The 15,681-nt window shown below is 44.4% G+C and overlaps 1 protein-coding gene across 1 annotated transcript in view; it reads right to left on the bottom strand.

The window, feature by feature from the left end:
• Kiaa1210 (KIAA1210 ortholog) overlaps nucleotides 1-15,681 on the bottom strand; it is a 50,751-nt gene that overhangs the window by 30,746 nt on the left and 4,324 nt on the right. Inside the window, exons 3-5 of the mRNA XM_037198799.1 lie at nucleotides 9,972-10,125; nucleotides 6,168-6,288; nucleotides 5,746-5,871 (exon numbers count right to left, since the gene is read on the bottom strand). Of these exons, the coding sequence (XP_037054694.1) occupies nucleotides 5,746-5,871; nucleotides 6,168-6,288; nucleotides 9,972-10,125 (401 nt within the window). The remainder of the gene's footprint in view (nucleotides 1-5,745; nucleotides 5,872-6,167; nucleotides 6,289-9,971; nucleotides 10,126-15,681) is intronic.

Genomic DNA, 15,681 nt, shown 5'->3' on the forward strand with positions numbered 1-15,681 from the left:
TCTTGACAGTATTCATTTCTTGTCTTCATATCATTAAGGTTGATTTTTCTGGGAATGTTGAAGAAAAATCTAGAAATTCCTGCTCAGCAAGACTGTACCATCTACAGTTTGCCATGCCCAGTCCTATGAACTGGGCCTACAATAATTCATGAAATGTGGGTTATTTCTTCTCTAGAACTAACATTGCTTGCTTCTGTCTAAGGTTCTGCATAGCTCAAGACATAGAGCCTCCAGACACTAGCCAAAGAAAAATGGACACAGTGGAAGTTTGCCGAGATTTTACTCCTGGATAACTCCTGGCCAGGGTTTCTAGTGCTCCCTTATTGCTACCAGTCTCTATTGGGAACTTAGGGACTGAGCCTGAATCAACTATTGCTACAATCAACCATCCCTAAGCCCAGGTCTAATGATAATTATTACAAACAATGACAGATACCTTTCACTAGTGGGTTATAAAATGCCAGGCAGTGAGAAAACTCCACCGATGTATCTCATTTAAACAGCACTGTTCTCACAAATGTTTACTAGTAATGCTCTCCATTATCTATATGGAGAAAATGAGATTTGAGAGATGATGTAACTGCTCAGAATTCTACCAGTTGCAAGGCAATTGATAGCTTGTGTCCTTAACCACTGTGCACTCTTGTTTCCTCGTGAGTAGTAAGTGCCTGGGATGGAGGTCCCATACTGAAGGCCATGATTAGGAAGCAGGCAGGCAACAATCAGAGCCGATGGTCTATTGCTCCTTACGAAGAACTGAAGAATGAGAGTTGGGCCTGAGAGTGGCAAGAAAAGTGCTTTTTACAGGCCTTTTTTTAAATGATGAATTTTACAGTAGGAAGGTGCTAATAATACACTCTCATATCTTAACTGTAATCAAATAAAGAAAGCCTCGTCTAAGCACATATGTTCCCAACACATCAGAGAGGACATCAGGTGAAGGTCTGAAAAGGAATAAAATTGGCTCCATCTTAGCATTTCAGACACAAGTGAAGACCTGGATTTCCTCCCTCACAATGTTTAAGTGCTATGAAGGTCATTTATGATCCACTAAGAGCCCTGCCCTGGGACTGGAGGGATTGCTCAGTGGTTAGGAGCATGTACTACATCAGGCAGCTCACAATAGCCTGTAACTCCAGTTCCAGAGGAACTCAACACCTCTGACCTCTGTGGGAACCTGCACTCATGTGCACATACCCCCACCCCACACACATATAGATTTTTTTTTTATTTAAAAATGAACCCAAACTCTTCAAGGGATGCAGGCACTGGACAATTCTATACTTCCACCAGGATCTATGGACCACTGAATGTAAGGAGCCTTGATTCATTTGGTTTTGTGTATGTATGTGTGTTTGGTGTTTTGAGACAAGGCCTCAAAACAGGGGAATCGGGAATTCACTATGGAGAAGAAACAAGTCTTGAACTGAAGGGCCTCCTGCCTCAGCACCATAAATGCTTATATTACAGGAAAATGCCAGCCACCTGGCGTCTGGGACCCTTGCCATCAATTAACCTTCATGTAGTGCTGTCATCTTGGCACTTGAAGGGAGTTTTCTACCCAGTGGTTAAAATGGTCATTTACGACATATTATCACCTATCCTGGTTAGCTTCCCCCACCAACTTGACACAAGTCAGAGTTATCTGGAAAGAGAAATCTCAATTGAGAAAATGCTTCATCAGATTGCCTGTAGACAACTCTTTGGGGGATTTTCTTGATCACTGCTTGATAGAGGAGGGCCCAGCCCATTGTGGGTGGTGCCATCCCTGGGCAGGTGGTCCTGAGTGGTATAAGAAAGCAGGCTGAGCAAGCCATGAGGAGCTAGCCAGTAACCAATGTTCCTCCGTGTCCTCTGCTTCAGTTCCTGCCCCCATGTTCCTGCCTTGAGTTCCTGTCCTGACTTCCCTCAGTGATGGATTGTTCACCTGGAAGTGTAAGATGAAATAAACCCTTTCCTCCCCAAGTTGCTTTTGATCATTGCCTTTAATCACAGCACTAGGGAAAAAAACTAATGCAGCGCCCTCTGCTGTCCCTGGGCATGTTTCACAGGAGGAGGCCTAAAGGATCAGGCATGCCCAATCAGTGTATGAGACGTAGGCCCACACTGGTCGTTTAAGAAAACTTGCCTTTGAACTCTTGTGGTTTTTCCCATCCCCTTCATCATGAGAAATAACGCCCCTAGAATACTACTTCCTTGCAATCCTCTCAAAAAGTAGCTCTTGTTTTTGAATGAATGTCTGTACAGTTAATGTCCGAAACTCTACTACAGAAGTTTCTCTGTTCTGGGGACTAAGAGAAGAGGGAAAGAGTACAGAGACTAGGAACTAGGCTGCTCCATTCCAAATATAAGAAACAGTCTGTGACACTTGGGATGGCCATGAGGGGGTAGAGGGTGTAACTATGGGTATGCAAAAGCTGGTGTTGCTATTTCAGGCTGAGTATTGGAAAGTACAGGAGAATATGCTTTCCCTAATGGGCTGCAAGAAGGCAACAGTCCAGTGGCACCAGGGACTGCCACCAGAGAGCTATGCCCTCCTCTGAATACCTCAGTGCTGTCTTCCCCACCCTTCAAGATTAATGCACCCAGCAGGATTTGCACAAGCTTCATAAACCAGAGTCAGTCGCCTGAAACCTCAAACAGATGTGTCAGAAATAAACTCAACTGATTTTGTGCCAAATACAAAATCAAATGAAAACAAAACAAAACAGCTTTCCAGTGGGGGGTGGTCTCCTTGTGCAGCTTCCCCAGGTTCACAGGGATGCTCAGGCAGAAACCCACCAGTAGATGAGAGACAAGCCGCTAAAACACTGATGCCCTGGCATTTACACCAGCTCCATGAAGAGCACTCCTGGATCAGAGTTCTACAAGTGTCTGGCTGAAGAATGGATGTATCTTACAAGTTTAGGATTAGCTGGAGGTAAGGGGCTGTCCTATGTAAATGATACATTTTGTGGGGACCATAAGAGAGCTGCCATATCTGGGCAGATATGAAGAATTAGAGAATCTTAGGAAGTGGGGTATAGGAAGCCCATGGTTGAGGTTAACACACATGAACACATTTCTAAGTCAACAATGTACTAGCTGGGTGGTCCTGAATCATTTCTCTTAAAAATATTTATTAGTTGTATTTACATTCATTTTATGTATGTGAGCATTTTGCCTGCATGTGCACCCTGTGCCAGATGCCCATGGAGGCCAGAGGAAGGTATTGGATCCCCTGGAACTGGAGTTACAGATAATTGCAAGCTATCATGGGGTGCTGGAAATCAAACTTGGGTCCTCTGTGTAGGGGTGGTTGTCTGTGCCCTGAAGCACCGCCCCTAGTAGGTAGCAGGTAACTGCTAGGTACCTACCCCCCAGGGCAGGGGGGGTTGGTCCAACGTGGTTCTCTGGAGAACTCTACCTTGCTACGCAGCACCAGCATCCAGCATCCAGCATCCAGCATCCAGCATCCAAGATCACGAGGTAGCCAAGAGAGAGTGAGCACATCTCATCCCAGGTCTTAAGGGGTCCCTGTCTCGGCCACGCCCCGGGTATTGGGCAGGTACCTAGCAGTTACCTTCTGCCTACTAGGGGCAGTGCTTCAGGGTACAGACAGAAGAACATTCAGTGCTTTTAACCACTGAGACATCTCTCTAGTCCCTTGAATGACTTCTTTAACCTTTCAGAGTCTTCACTCAATCCCCATAAGCAAATTTTTGAGGAGGCTATTAATACTGTACAATGTAGATGAGGAAAGGAAGGCTCAGAGGAAGGCTGTGGTTCTACAGCCACAGCAATTAAGTTTCAGGGCAAGAATTCAAGCATAGATCTGTATAGTGATTTGAATGAAAATGGCCCCCAAAGGTTCATATGGAGTGGCACTATTAGGAGGTGTGGCCTTGTTGGAATAGGTATAGCCTTGTTGGAGGAAGTATGGCTTAATTGGAGGAAGTATGTCATTGGGGATAGGCTTTGAGGTTTCAGATGCTCAAGACAGGCCCAGTGTCACTCTCTCCTCCTGCTGCCTGTCAATCCAGATGTTGAACTCTCAATTCCCTCTCTAGTGCCCTATTTGCCTACATGCTACCATGCTGACAATGGACTAAACTTCTGAACTGTAAGCCAGCCCCAATAAAATGTTTTCCCTTGTAAGAATTGTCATGATCATGGCGCCTCTTCACAGCAATAGAAACCCTAAGACAGAAGTTGGTACCAAGAACTGGGGTGTTGTTGTGATAGGCCTGACAATGTTTTTGTTTGGAGGATTGTGAGCTTTGAGACTTTGGATTTAAAAAGTACCTGAATGCTTTAAGTGGGCTTTAATGGGCCATGTTAGTAGGAGCATGAAAGACAGTGGTGCTGAGGGTGATTTGAACTGTGGGGCCTGGCTCAAGAAGGTTCAGAGGAGTAGAATATTAGTATGTTGCCTAGAGATCATTCTTATGATATTTTAGTGAAGAATGTGGCTGTTTTCTGCCCTTGTACAAAAAAAAATCTGCCTGAAGGCTAAATTAAAGAATTATGGGCTGGGCAGTGGTGTCGTGCGCCTTTAATCCCAGCACTTGGGAGGCAGAGGCAGGCAGATCTCTGTGAGTTTGAGGCCAGCCTGGTCTACAGAGCTACTTCCAGGACAGCCAAGCTTAGGCTGTGAAGGAAACCATTGAAAACAGAAAGCTGGTGAAAATGTATTTGAACAATGGTGCCATGTTCCAGCCCCAAAGTAGCAAAACTTGGCAGCTTCAGCCACATTGTTCTGGCTTTAGAGTCAAGAATAGAAGAAAGGGGTTATGGAATCTCCCTCCACAACTAAAGAAAGCTGCTGAGGCCAAGTGTGTGGCAGGGTATCACTGCATAGAGGCCTAGAGAGGCCATTGTGTGAAGCTATGAAGGTGAAACCTGGATTGCCTTGGAGACCTCCAAATCTTGGAGATGCCAGAGCCATGGGATACCTGCCAAGCAGAGCTGCTAACGGAGTAGAAACAGTCCAAGGGAAAGAAGTGTGTTACAGTCAACAAAGCTGAAAAGAGTTGCAGATCTGAAGAGCACTTGGGCATCAGACATGGAGATGCAGAGTTTGAAGTTTGCCCACCTGGTTTTTGGTCTTGCTTTGATCCAGTATTTACTCATTTATGTTTCATTGCCTGTGTTTTGAAACTGTATGCCCTGTGCCATTATACATTGGAAGTATGTGATCTGCTTTTTCATTTTGATTTTATAAGGGATTATAGTTAATAGATTGCATGAGTCTCAGCAGAGACTTTGAACTTTTGACTTTTACACAGTGCTGATACTGCAATAGACTACAGGGACTTTTGAAGTTGGACTATGACAGGGACACGAGTGTATGGGGGCCAGGGAGTAGAATGTGGCACATAGGGAGTAGCAGTATTAGGAGGTATGGCCTTGTTGAAGTATATGTGGCCTTTTTGGAGGAAGTGTGTCCCTATGGGGGCAGGCTTTGTGGTCTGATATGTTCAAGCTATAACCAGTGTGGCACACCATCTGTCCTTCTGCTGCCTGCAGATCAAGATGTAGACCTCTCAGCTCCTTCTCCAGCACCATGTCTGCCTGCACACTGCCATGTTTGTCCTCCATGACAATAATGGACTAAAGCTCTGACACTGTAAGCCAGCCCCAATTAAATGTTTCCCTTTATAAGAGTTGCCATAGTCATGCTGTCTCTTCACAGCAGTAGAAACCCTGACTAAGACAGTCTCTCTGGCTTAGCTGCCCATGCGCCACACGTTTCCATGGTGTTACCTCAGAAATCTTGAAACCTGGGCCCCAGAGTTCACTTCTGGGTTCATAGTGGCTCACAGATGCACTCGAAGCTCCAAGGGCATCAGTTCCTGCGACTTTCGTCAGAGATCTGGAGATAAGAGATCTCTGTGGGAGAGAGAGAAAAGCTTGGGGATTGGTATGCTAGCACAGAAATCGTGAACTCTCCACTATCAACATAATGATGGCATCCTTAGAGTGTGTCAAGTAAGCACACCAACAGCAGTCAACACTGTGTCGGCCACCCTGCACAGTTACCCACCTATTTACATATTGTACTATTTCATGTTTAAGATACTGCTGTGAAGTAGAATGAGCTGATAATCAGGATCAAATTCGTCCCTCCTTTGAGGAGGGGTCAGATAGAATAGTGTCTAGTTGGACTGAGGTCAAGTCATTGTTACCTTCTGTGATCTGCCTCTCTGGGAGTCTGGAGAAGAGCGTGCTTTGCTTGCTGATGCTTCCGGCTCCAAACAGAAGACACTATCGTGGGATATGGCCTTGGCGCCCATGGTGCTCTTAGGCCTACATGGAAAGGAAAAGTCTTTTCAAAGCAGTCCAAGGGATTAAGAATCAAAGGACAAGGTATGTTCATGATATAGATACCAGAGACAGCTCGGAAGCAGGGCAGAGATGCATGTGTGCTGAAACAGAAATCCGTCTATGAGATGTGGAGTGAGAACACAAAATCAAAAGTATGGACATGTGCAATGTCTATACACATAGTACATACATACATACATACATACATACATACATACATACATACGGTGGTTTCAAACAAAGTGGCCCCCAAAGGGAGTGGCACTATTAGGAGGTGTGGCCTTATTAGAGTAGGTATGGCCTTGTTGGAGGAAGCGTGGGCTTTGAGGTATCCTTTGCTCAAGCTATGCCCAGTGTTCACTTCCGGTTGCCTACAAGTCAAGATGTAGAACTCTCAGCATTATATTTATGTGGAATAATCCTAAGTATCCACGCACAAAATAAAAGCTGGATAGCCTTCTCTGGAGGTGGCCTCTTTGGTGACAGAATTTCCTGAAGATTTTTCTTCTTTTTTTTTCATTTTTTTTTTACATCCCAACCAAAGTTTCTCCTCCCTCCTCTCCTCCCAGTCCCTCCCCCTTCACCTCCACCTTCCCCCACTCCTCCTCCTCTGATTCTCTTCAGAAAAGGGGGGCCTCCCATGGCTAGCAGCCAGCTGTAGGATATCAAGTCGCAGTGAGAGTGGGCGTCTCCTCTTCTATTAAAGCAGGATGAGGCAATCTGGAAGGAGTAATAGGTCCTGAAGGCAGGCAACAGAGTGAGAGACAGCCCCTGCTCTCACTGTTAGGAATCTCACACAAAGACCAAGTATTACAGCTGTAACATATGCAGAGGCCTAGGTCAGTCCCATGCAGGCTCCCTGGTTGTTGGTTCAGTCTCTGTGAGCCCCTATAACTCCAGATTAGTTGGTTCTATGAGTTTTCTTGAGGTGCCCTTGACCCCACTGAATTCTACATTCCTTCCTCCCCCTCTTCTGCAGGATTCCCTGAGCTCTGCCTAATGTTTGGCTGTGGGTCTCTGCGTGTGTTTCCATCAGTTTCTGGGTGAAGTCACATAAACATAATTATGTCATTTTGCCCACCCCCTTCTTCCCTCTAACCCCTCCCATACTCCCCTCCCTCCTTCTCAAATTCAGGACCTTTTTATTTAATTACTGTTACATATATACATAAATATATGAATAAATATATTAGCATAGCCTGCTGAGTCCATTCGCTGTTGCTTATTTGCATATATTCTCAGGGCAGACCACTTGGGATTCAATAACCAAATAGTATTCACTCCCCTACCCCCTCCAACTCCTCCTATACCTGCCCCTTCTCCTTCTCCTCTTCCATCCCCTTTTTAAATTCACTGTCTCTAATTAGGGCTTCCCATGTGGGGCCATTCATTGGGGCAGTGTAAACCTACCAAAGGCGACCCCTCTTAAGAAAATTGACACTCTCTAGTAGCCATCAACTGCCAATAGATCCTCAACTAGGGGTAGAGTCTCAGAATGCCCTCCTTTATCCATGCTGGAATGGTGACTGTAAAGCCCTGTTTTGTTTTGTTGTTTAACTGTGAGTTGCAATCCCATTTGGGTTTACATAACTGGAGATGTGCAATGATTGAAAACTAATTCGGAATCAACTGCACGATGAATCTGGAGTGTTTCTGGCAATGTTCATTCTTGTTGTGTTGTGTGCTTTCGCTGCATCCTTGGTTCTGAACCCACAACACATGCACTTCACACTCCTCATGTCACCCAGGGCCAATGGACACTGAAACACCTCAGCTCAGATTCCAAACTAGTATATGCTAAGAGTTGCAGTGCTTTTCTTGTACTTACAGTGTTTTCCACTTTTATGGAAACACAATGGCTCGATTATAGGAAAGACAATATTTTCATACTATTGTGCTTCAACGTGGAAATATCAAACCAGTATATCTTAGAGTTGTACTGTGTTAAAATGTTCGGTTTTCTTTATTTGTTTGTTGCATGAGACAGGATCTTACTATGTAACCTTGGATAGCCTGGAACTTGTTATGTAGATCAACCTGGCCTCAAACTCGTAAAGATCGCCCTGCCTCTGCCTCCAGAGTATGAGCATTGCAACTTGTGCTACCACACCCAACTGGCTATAAGTTTTATGGCTGACTGTTTACATGGCTGAAAACCCTGATCTCTCTTCCAAACACTTGAGTGGCGTTCTCTAAGGTTTTTGTCCTAGCACATTAAGCAAGGGACAAAGGCCAGGAGTGATCTTCAGGCTCTTCAGTTATACTTTATTTAATTTATACTTCTTGCAAAAATAACCCCCTTATGTCTCTCTCAACATTTCTTAGTGTGGCTGTGGTAGTCTGAATGTGGTTGATCTCCATAAGCTCATAGGGAGTGGCACTGTTTGGAGGTGTGGCTTTGTTAGAGTAGGTATAGTCTTGTTGAAGGAAGTGTGTCACTGTGGAGGTGGATTTGAGGTCTCATACATGCTCAAGCCAACACAGTATCAGACCACTTCCTGTTGCCTGTGGGTCAAGATGCATTAACTCTCAGCTCCTTCTCTGGCATCATGTCTGCCTGCAAACGGCCATGTCCCACCATGATGATAATGGACTAAACCTCTGAAACTGTAAGCCAGCCCCAATTAAATGTTTTCCTTTATAAGAGTTGGCATGGTCATGGTGTCTCTTCACGGCAATAGAAACTCTAAGACAGTGGCAAATACAGCAGAATAAACAGACCATTTTGGAGTGAGAAGCTACCATTTTTTGTAGAAATAGCCACTACCAATTTGCAGAAACAATGCAGGGTAAACCAGATAGTCTCTCCATCCCCTACCCCTCTGTTGTGTAGACAGGCTTCTTCTAGTCTTACTTTGAACTCTGAGACAATGTTCTGCAATGGCATTGCTTGTAAGGTATGAAATAAGCCCTTTTGTCCAACACCCTTCCCTTGGCAAAGCTATCTGAAAGTCCTCATTGTGGGTACACTCATTAAACAACCATAGATACTTTAATGTCATAATGTCATGGGAAGTGTTTAGGAGAGGGGAGTATTGGGAGAATCTTAGCACAGCAGAGTCTCAGAGAATGGCTAGGGGCAATGGTGTACTCTGTGTGGCACCTCTAAATGTCTGCAGTTTAACGTCATGAGAATTGACCAAAGTCTTCCATAGAGGGAGATCTGATTGGTCTAAGGACAGCTGCAGGCACAGGCAGGATATCCCAAGGAAAGAGAAAGATGATATTTAAATTGGAACACCACATCTAGAAGTGTGAATGGGCATGAGTGAGTGGCTGAGAAACAGCTTCCCCAAATACCTGTGACCACCCAGTGTCCCGAGGGGAAATGAAAGATGGATTGAACTTGCTAGCTTGTTTGTGTGCTTTAAAGCAACAAAAGATATTATGCTTAAGCTCCCTATGCTAAAATGTACCTTTTCCTGAGATTTTATTCCTTAAAGATCTAGATTCCATTTTCCAGATCTGCAGCCTAGGGATGAGGTAAGCAAACCAGGCCCAAAGACCAAAACTCTACATGACATGGGCCGTCCTGACTTTTATGAAACGGGCCACGAGCTCCTCATGAGCAGTCGGCTCGAAGCCTGATTGTGCTACCTGCTCTCGATGCGGTGCCTGTTCTGGATGCGGCTCCAGCCCCGGCCCTTTCCCCCCCCTCGGCTTACTTGGGCTCCGCCGCTGGGACTTCTGCCACTGACTTCAGACTGCCGCTGGAAAACCTCGGCTTTTGCTCTTTCCCTTCTGGGGCACCTTCTGGCTCTTTCTTCTTCTTCTTGCCAAAAAAGTTCCTAAAGGCTTTAAACTTGGATTTCTTCTTTCCTGGAAGTGAGAAATGGCTGTGAGGCGGAGGGCGGGAGAGGAAGTGAAGGTGGCGGAGAGACAGAGCTGTAGTGACAGGAAGAGAGCAGATTTCACCTCTGGTCCCCACTGTACCACTCATTTCTTTGTGACACCCTTAAAACTCAGCAAGCAAGTGTCTGGATTGTTGTGGAAAGGAACAACCCAGGTCATAGTTTGGGGTCTTGAGGCTACCTCAATTTAGGCCAAACTCATAAAGTACTCATTTGCTTGTCAATTTCAATGACTTCAACGACTGAGAAAGCCCATCTGCGTTTTATTTTTTGGCCTTCACCTTTTTGTTGTTGTTGAAGAGAAGGCCCAGGATATCACTATATATAAATAGACCAGCTGGCTTTGAAATCATGATCTTCCTGCCTCAACATCCCTAGTGCTGATATTACAGGCCTGTGATACTCACCCCCAAATATGGCCTTATCTTTATTCTTTTAATTTTGCAAATCTAGGAAATTGTGGGGTTTAAAAAAACCCCACAAGGTCTTATTCTGCAGAGCAGGAAGGCCTCAAACTCGGGTTCCTCCTGCCTGAGCAGCCAGAGGGCTGGTACTACAACCTTTCGCTACCACCCTGGATTTGGCCTTGTGTTTTAATTCCTTAAGTCTCAGAAAGTGTGGGAGATAAAAACAAAACAAAACAACAGCAAAAAAACCCAAAACAAAAACAAAAGGCAAACAAACAAACAAAACCCTGTAGCTCAAGCTGGCCCCAAACTCTCAGTCCCCCTGTCTCTGCCATTATTTCAGGCCTGCGCCACCACCCAGGCCTCACTTTGTCTTTTAACGTTTTAATGTTGTAAATGTAGGATATTCTAGGGGTGAAAAAAACAGACCTCAGGCTTTCAATTCTCCTGACTCCACACCCCAAGTATTGGAATCGCAGGCCTGTAACACCACCTAGGCATTGACTTCTCTTTTAAACTTTGGAATTTCTTCAATCTATAAAATTGAGGGGGTTGGAAAAATGGGGCCAGCCTCACACACTTGATCCTGCTGTCCCAAACTTAAGTTCTGCTACTGCAGACCTGTGCCCCCAATCCAGGCTTTGCCTTCTCTTTTACTGTTCTATTTTTTAAATATATGAAATTGTGAGGTTTTTTTTTGAAAGGTCCCAATATGCAGCCTAAGCAGGCTACACACTCTTGATCCTCCTGCCTCCACAACTCGAGTGATTTTATTACAGGCCTATGCCACCTACCAAGGCTTGACCTTCACTTTTAATCTTTTAATGTCTTCAATCCAGGGCATTGTGTGTGTTTCCTTTCTAAAACGGCCTCTCTGTGTAAATGAGAGGTGTCTTTAAATTCCATCCTCTGGTTTCCACACGCTCAGGGCTGGTGTTGAAGGCCTATGCCACCACCCCAGGCTTGACCATCTCTTTTAACCTTTTAAATGCTTAAGTCTAAGAAAGTGTGGGTATTAAAACAACAGGGTCTTGCTGTGATATTTTGTTTGTGCTCTAACAAATAAAGCTTGCCTGGAGATCAGAGTGTGGAAGCAGCCACTAGTTAACCATACAGGCCAGGCAGTGGTGGCACACACCTGTAATCCCAGCACTTGGGAGGAGGAAGCAGGAGGATCAGGAGTTCAAGACCACCTTGGTCTACACAAGATTGATCCAGTCTAAAAGAGAAACAGAGCCAGGCAGTGGAGGCTCATCCCTTTAATCCCAGCACTAGGGAGGTGGAGACAGTAATATAAGGTGGGAGGAGACAGGAGCTCAACCTCTTTTGGTCTGAGGATTCAGTAGAGTTAAGAGGTCTTTCTAGTGGCTGGTTCCTTTGCTTCTCTGATCTTTCAGCATTTACCCCATATCTGACTCCGGGTTTTTATTATTAAGACCAATTAGAATTTGCACTACAGTCCAGGCTGCCCTCTCATTTGGGATTCTCTTACCTCCACATCCAGAGTGCCAGTGTAGCAAGCTGTAGTACCAGCTCAGGCCTTATCTTTTACTCCTTTCAAGATTTATTTATTTATTTATTTATTTATTTATTTATTTATTTATTTATTTATTATGTATACAGTGCTCTGCCTGCATGTATGCCTGCACTCCAGAAGAGGGCGTCAGATCTCATTACAGATGGTTGTGAGCCACCACGTGGTTGCTGAGAATGGAACTCAGGACCTCTGGAAGAGCGGTCAGTGCTCTTAACCTCTGAGCCATCTCTCCAGCCCCTCTTTTCATTTCTTTAATCTAGGAATCTGTGGTGGTTAAAAAACCGAGTCTTACTCTATAGCCCAGGCTATCTTCAACCTCTTCATCTCTCTCCCTCCACACCTGGGGTTTGTATTGTAGGACTTTGCTAGCACCCCAGGCTTGGCTACACCCTAGTTGATGTAGGCCTCCACTGCAGCCTAGACTTTCGCTTTTAGTCTTTTAATTTTTAAATTAAAAATTTGGAGTTTGGGAGTTTAAAAAATTTGGGAGTTTAAAAACCAAGCCCAGGTTGGCCTGGAACTCACAATCTTCCTGTCTCCGCACACTGAGTGCTGAAATTGCTGGCCTGTGCCACCACCCAGGCCAGGTGTCCTTTTTTAAGTGTCTAATTTCTTAAATCAAAGTTGTGAGGGGAAAAAAAACAGGGTCTCACTATGTGGATGAAGCCGGCCCCAAACTCTTCATCCTCCTGCCTCCACCTCCAAGTGCTGGTATTCTAGGCCGGCGCCATCAATCTTTTAATCTTTTAACTTTGTAAATCTATGAAACTGTGAGGTTTGGTTTTTTTTTTTGTTTTGTTTTGTTTTTTTTTAAAGGTTTTGATATGTAGCCTAGGCTCGCCTCAAACTGTTGATGCACTTGCCTTGACACCAAGAATCCTGGTATGCAGGTGAGTGCCACCACTCCAGGCTTGGCTTTCTTTTTTAAAAATCATCCAATTTCTTAAATCTAGGTAATTGTGGAGTTAAAAAAAAAAACAGGGTCTCACTTCATAGATGAGGCTAGCTTCGAACCTTTAATCTTCCTGCCCTCTACCCTGAGTGCTGGGACTATAGAACTAAGGTTTACAGGTGCAGTGCTAATCGCTACAGTCATAATTGCAGTTTTGTGCCAGAAAAGTTTGCTTCACAGTTAGCCCCTTGTGGGGAAATGCCCTGGTGTGCACTCTGCTGTGGGAGGACCCTTCTGTATGCTCTGAATATATGTTGCTCTCATTGGTTGATAATAAAAGCTGATTGGGCCTAGAGCCAGGCATAATAAGGCTGGGCAGGAAAGCCAAATGGAGATACAGGGAGAAGAAGAGTGGAGTCAGAGGAGATGCTAACAAGCTGCCCAAGGAACAAGATGCCAAAGGACCAATAAGCCATGGGCCACATGGCCATGCATAGATCAATAGAAATGGGTTAATTTAAATGTAATAAGCCTGAGCCATTGGCCAAATATTTATAATTAATACAAGCCTCTGAATGATGATGTGGAAGTGGGGTGAGACAGAGAAAAGCCTCCGTTTACAACACTCTTCACCTATTGGTGCAGTGGAAACACTCCTACCGTGGCCATTTTGAATCAGTTTCTGAAACCGGCTTGAGACAGTTTGAGCAAGTCTGAGCCCGTCTGAGCCAGCTCCAACACACCGATCACTAATGCAGGCCGTCAGAGAAGAATTGGGCTAATCAGGAAAGAGCCTGCTACATTTCAGCCATTACAAGAAAAACAGGATTGACCTAATAAACATTCACCATGCTTAGAAATATAGGGCCTACACCAACACCCCACCCTACCTGCCCCCTTTGCTTCAAAATCCCGGAATGGGTGTCAGGAAAACAAAGCTAGATGTTTTGGAGTTGCAAACCCACTTCTTACAAACCGGCAAAGACAAGATAGTCGCATCAGCAGCTGGTAGCTCCATTTGTAACACAACCGGCAAAGATGGAATGGCTGGGTAAAAAAACTGATAAGGCTGTAAAACCAAACTTACCACACATAATCCTGACCTGAGGAGACAAAATCACACTCACACACATTTTATCCTCCTCAATTAGCAAGATGACTCGTGTGCTAGCATTTCAGTATGCACAGATTCAGTTTTTCTCACCCATTTTGCATTCTTTGAAGGGAAGGAACAAGTTATTTCCCCAGAAGGATGCAAAATACTTGAAATGATGCATATCTCTTTCCACCAGAGGCACTAGAGGACAAGGAATGCTTCCATTGTGCCTTTGGGGGCTAAGTGCTGTGAGGATGGGGTTTGCATAGCTTTGCTTGCAGGGATTTGGGAAAACACAAGAAGACCAAACTGGCAAACACTGTGTTGAATGCTCAGTGATCCTGAGCCATGGCATGGAAGCAGGGCATCACCTTAGACAGTAACCAGTTGCTAGGCACATTTGTGAAATCCTAGTACAATCAAAGATGTTTGCCAGATATGAGTATATAAATATGCCTTATCAGGGTTTCTTTTTGTAAGGGTTGCTTTTAAATTGCCAGCAGATGAGCCACAAAATGCTGGTTTTCAAAAGCCACTAAAAATACAAAGGGTAGTTAGGCAGGTAGGGGTAAAAAACGTTACACCCAACAGTATTTCTGTAACCTGTAGGCTTATAACTCGTGTCACCACAAGGTGTCGCTGTTACAAGCCAGAGAGCACAGCGCTGACAGCTGACTGCTGACAGCTATGTGGCTTTCTTGAACAAAGCCATTGATTTCTGTGTCCACACCAATTTCCAAACAGCAAGCAACTTTCAAAATCATTACTCAACAAAAACCCGAATGAGCGTGTCACGTGCTACGAAACAGCCCTTTAAAGGCTGCTCCCACCACCTGCCGAAGAAATCACAACTAAATCCAGTGAAGAAATTGTTGCTACTTCTTCCTGTGTTTGCTTATCCATCATGCATATGGGCAGTCCATTCCATCTGAATTGAATTTAGCTTTAAAATGCATAATATAAAATGACAACCTTTACCTCCCTTCCATCACCAAATAGCCATTTTATTTTATTTTTTTTAAATGTGATCTTTTGAACATTCTAGAGAACAAACCGAAAGCATTTCCCTCTCTCCAGCCTTCATCAAGATTACCACACCGCTGCCCTCTTCTGTAGGCATCAGGCTCAGTCAGCTGATGGCTTTGTTGGGTCTGCTTTGGTGAGGAGTCATTTCACTCATTCATTCGTTCATCCATCCATCATTCATTCACATCCATTTCTTGAATATTCTGCAGTGCCCAATTACTCTCTGGAGGGTCTATTCTCGGGCTTCCTAGATAGTCTTTTAAGCCATACATGACTGAAGAAAACTCAGCAAACCAATGAAAAAACAACCCAATTAGCTATTACATTTGGTTCTGTCTTTAAAGTCAATTTTCACTTTGTGCCTCAGAGATCCACTTTTGAATATACTTTGGGAAGAGAAATGGTAATGGGGTGACCATATTAAAATTGAGTTACACACATATATTACAATTTCACAATGAAACCCATTATTTTATACTCAGTGTTTAAACTCATTATTTATATAATCAGTGTTGGTGAATTATCTCTCCATTTCTATGAATTCCTCTCAGGTTCATCTCTCACTC

Source organism: Peromyscus leucopus, chromosome X (assembly GCF_004664715.2).
Source record: "Peromyscus leucopus breed LL Stock chromosome X, UCI_PerLeu_2.1, whole genome shotgun sequence".
Classification (NCBI taxonomy): Eukaryota; Metazoa; Chordata; class Mammalia; order Rodentia; family Cricetidae; genus Peromyscus; species Peromyscus leucopus.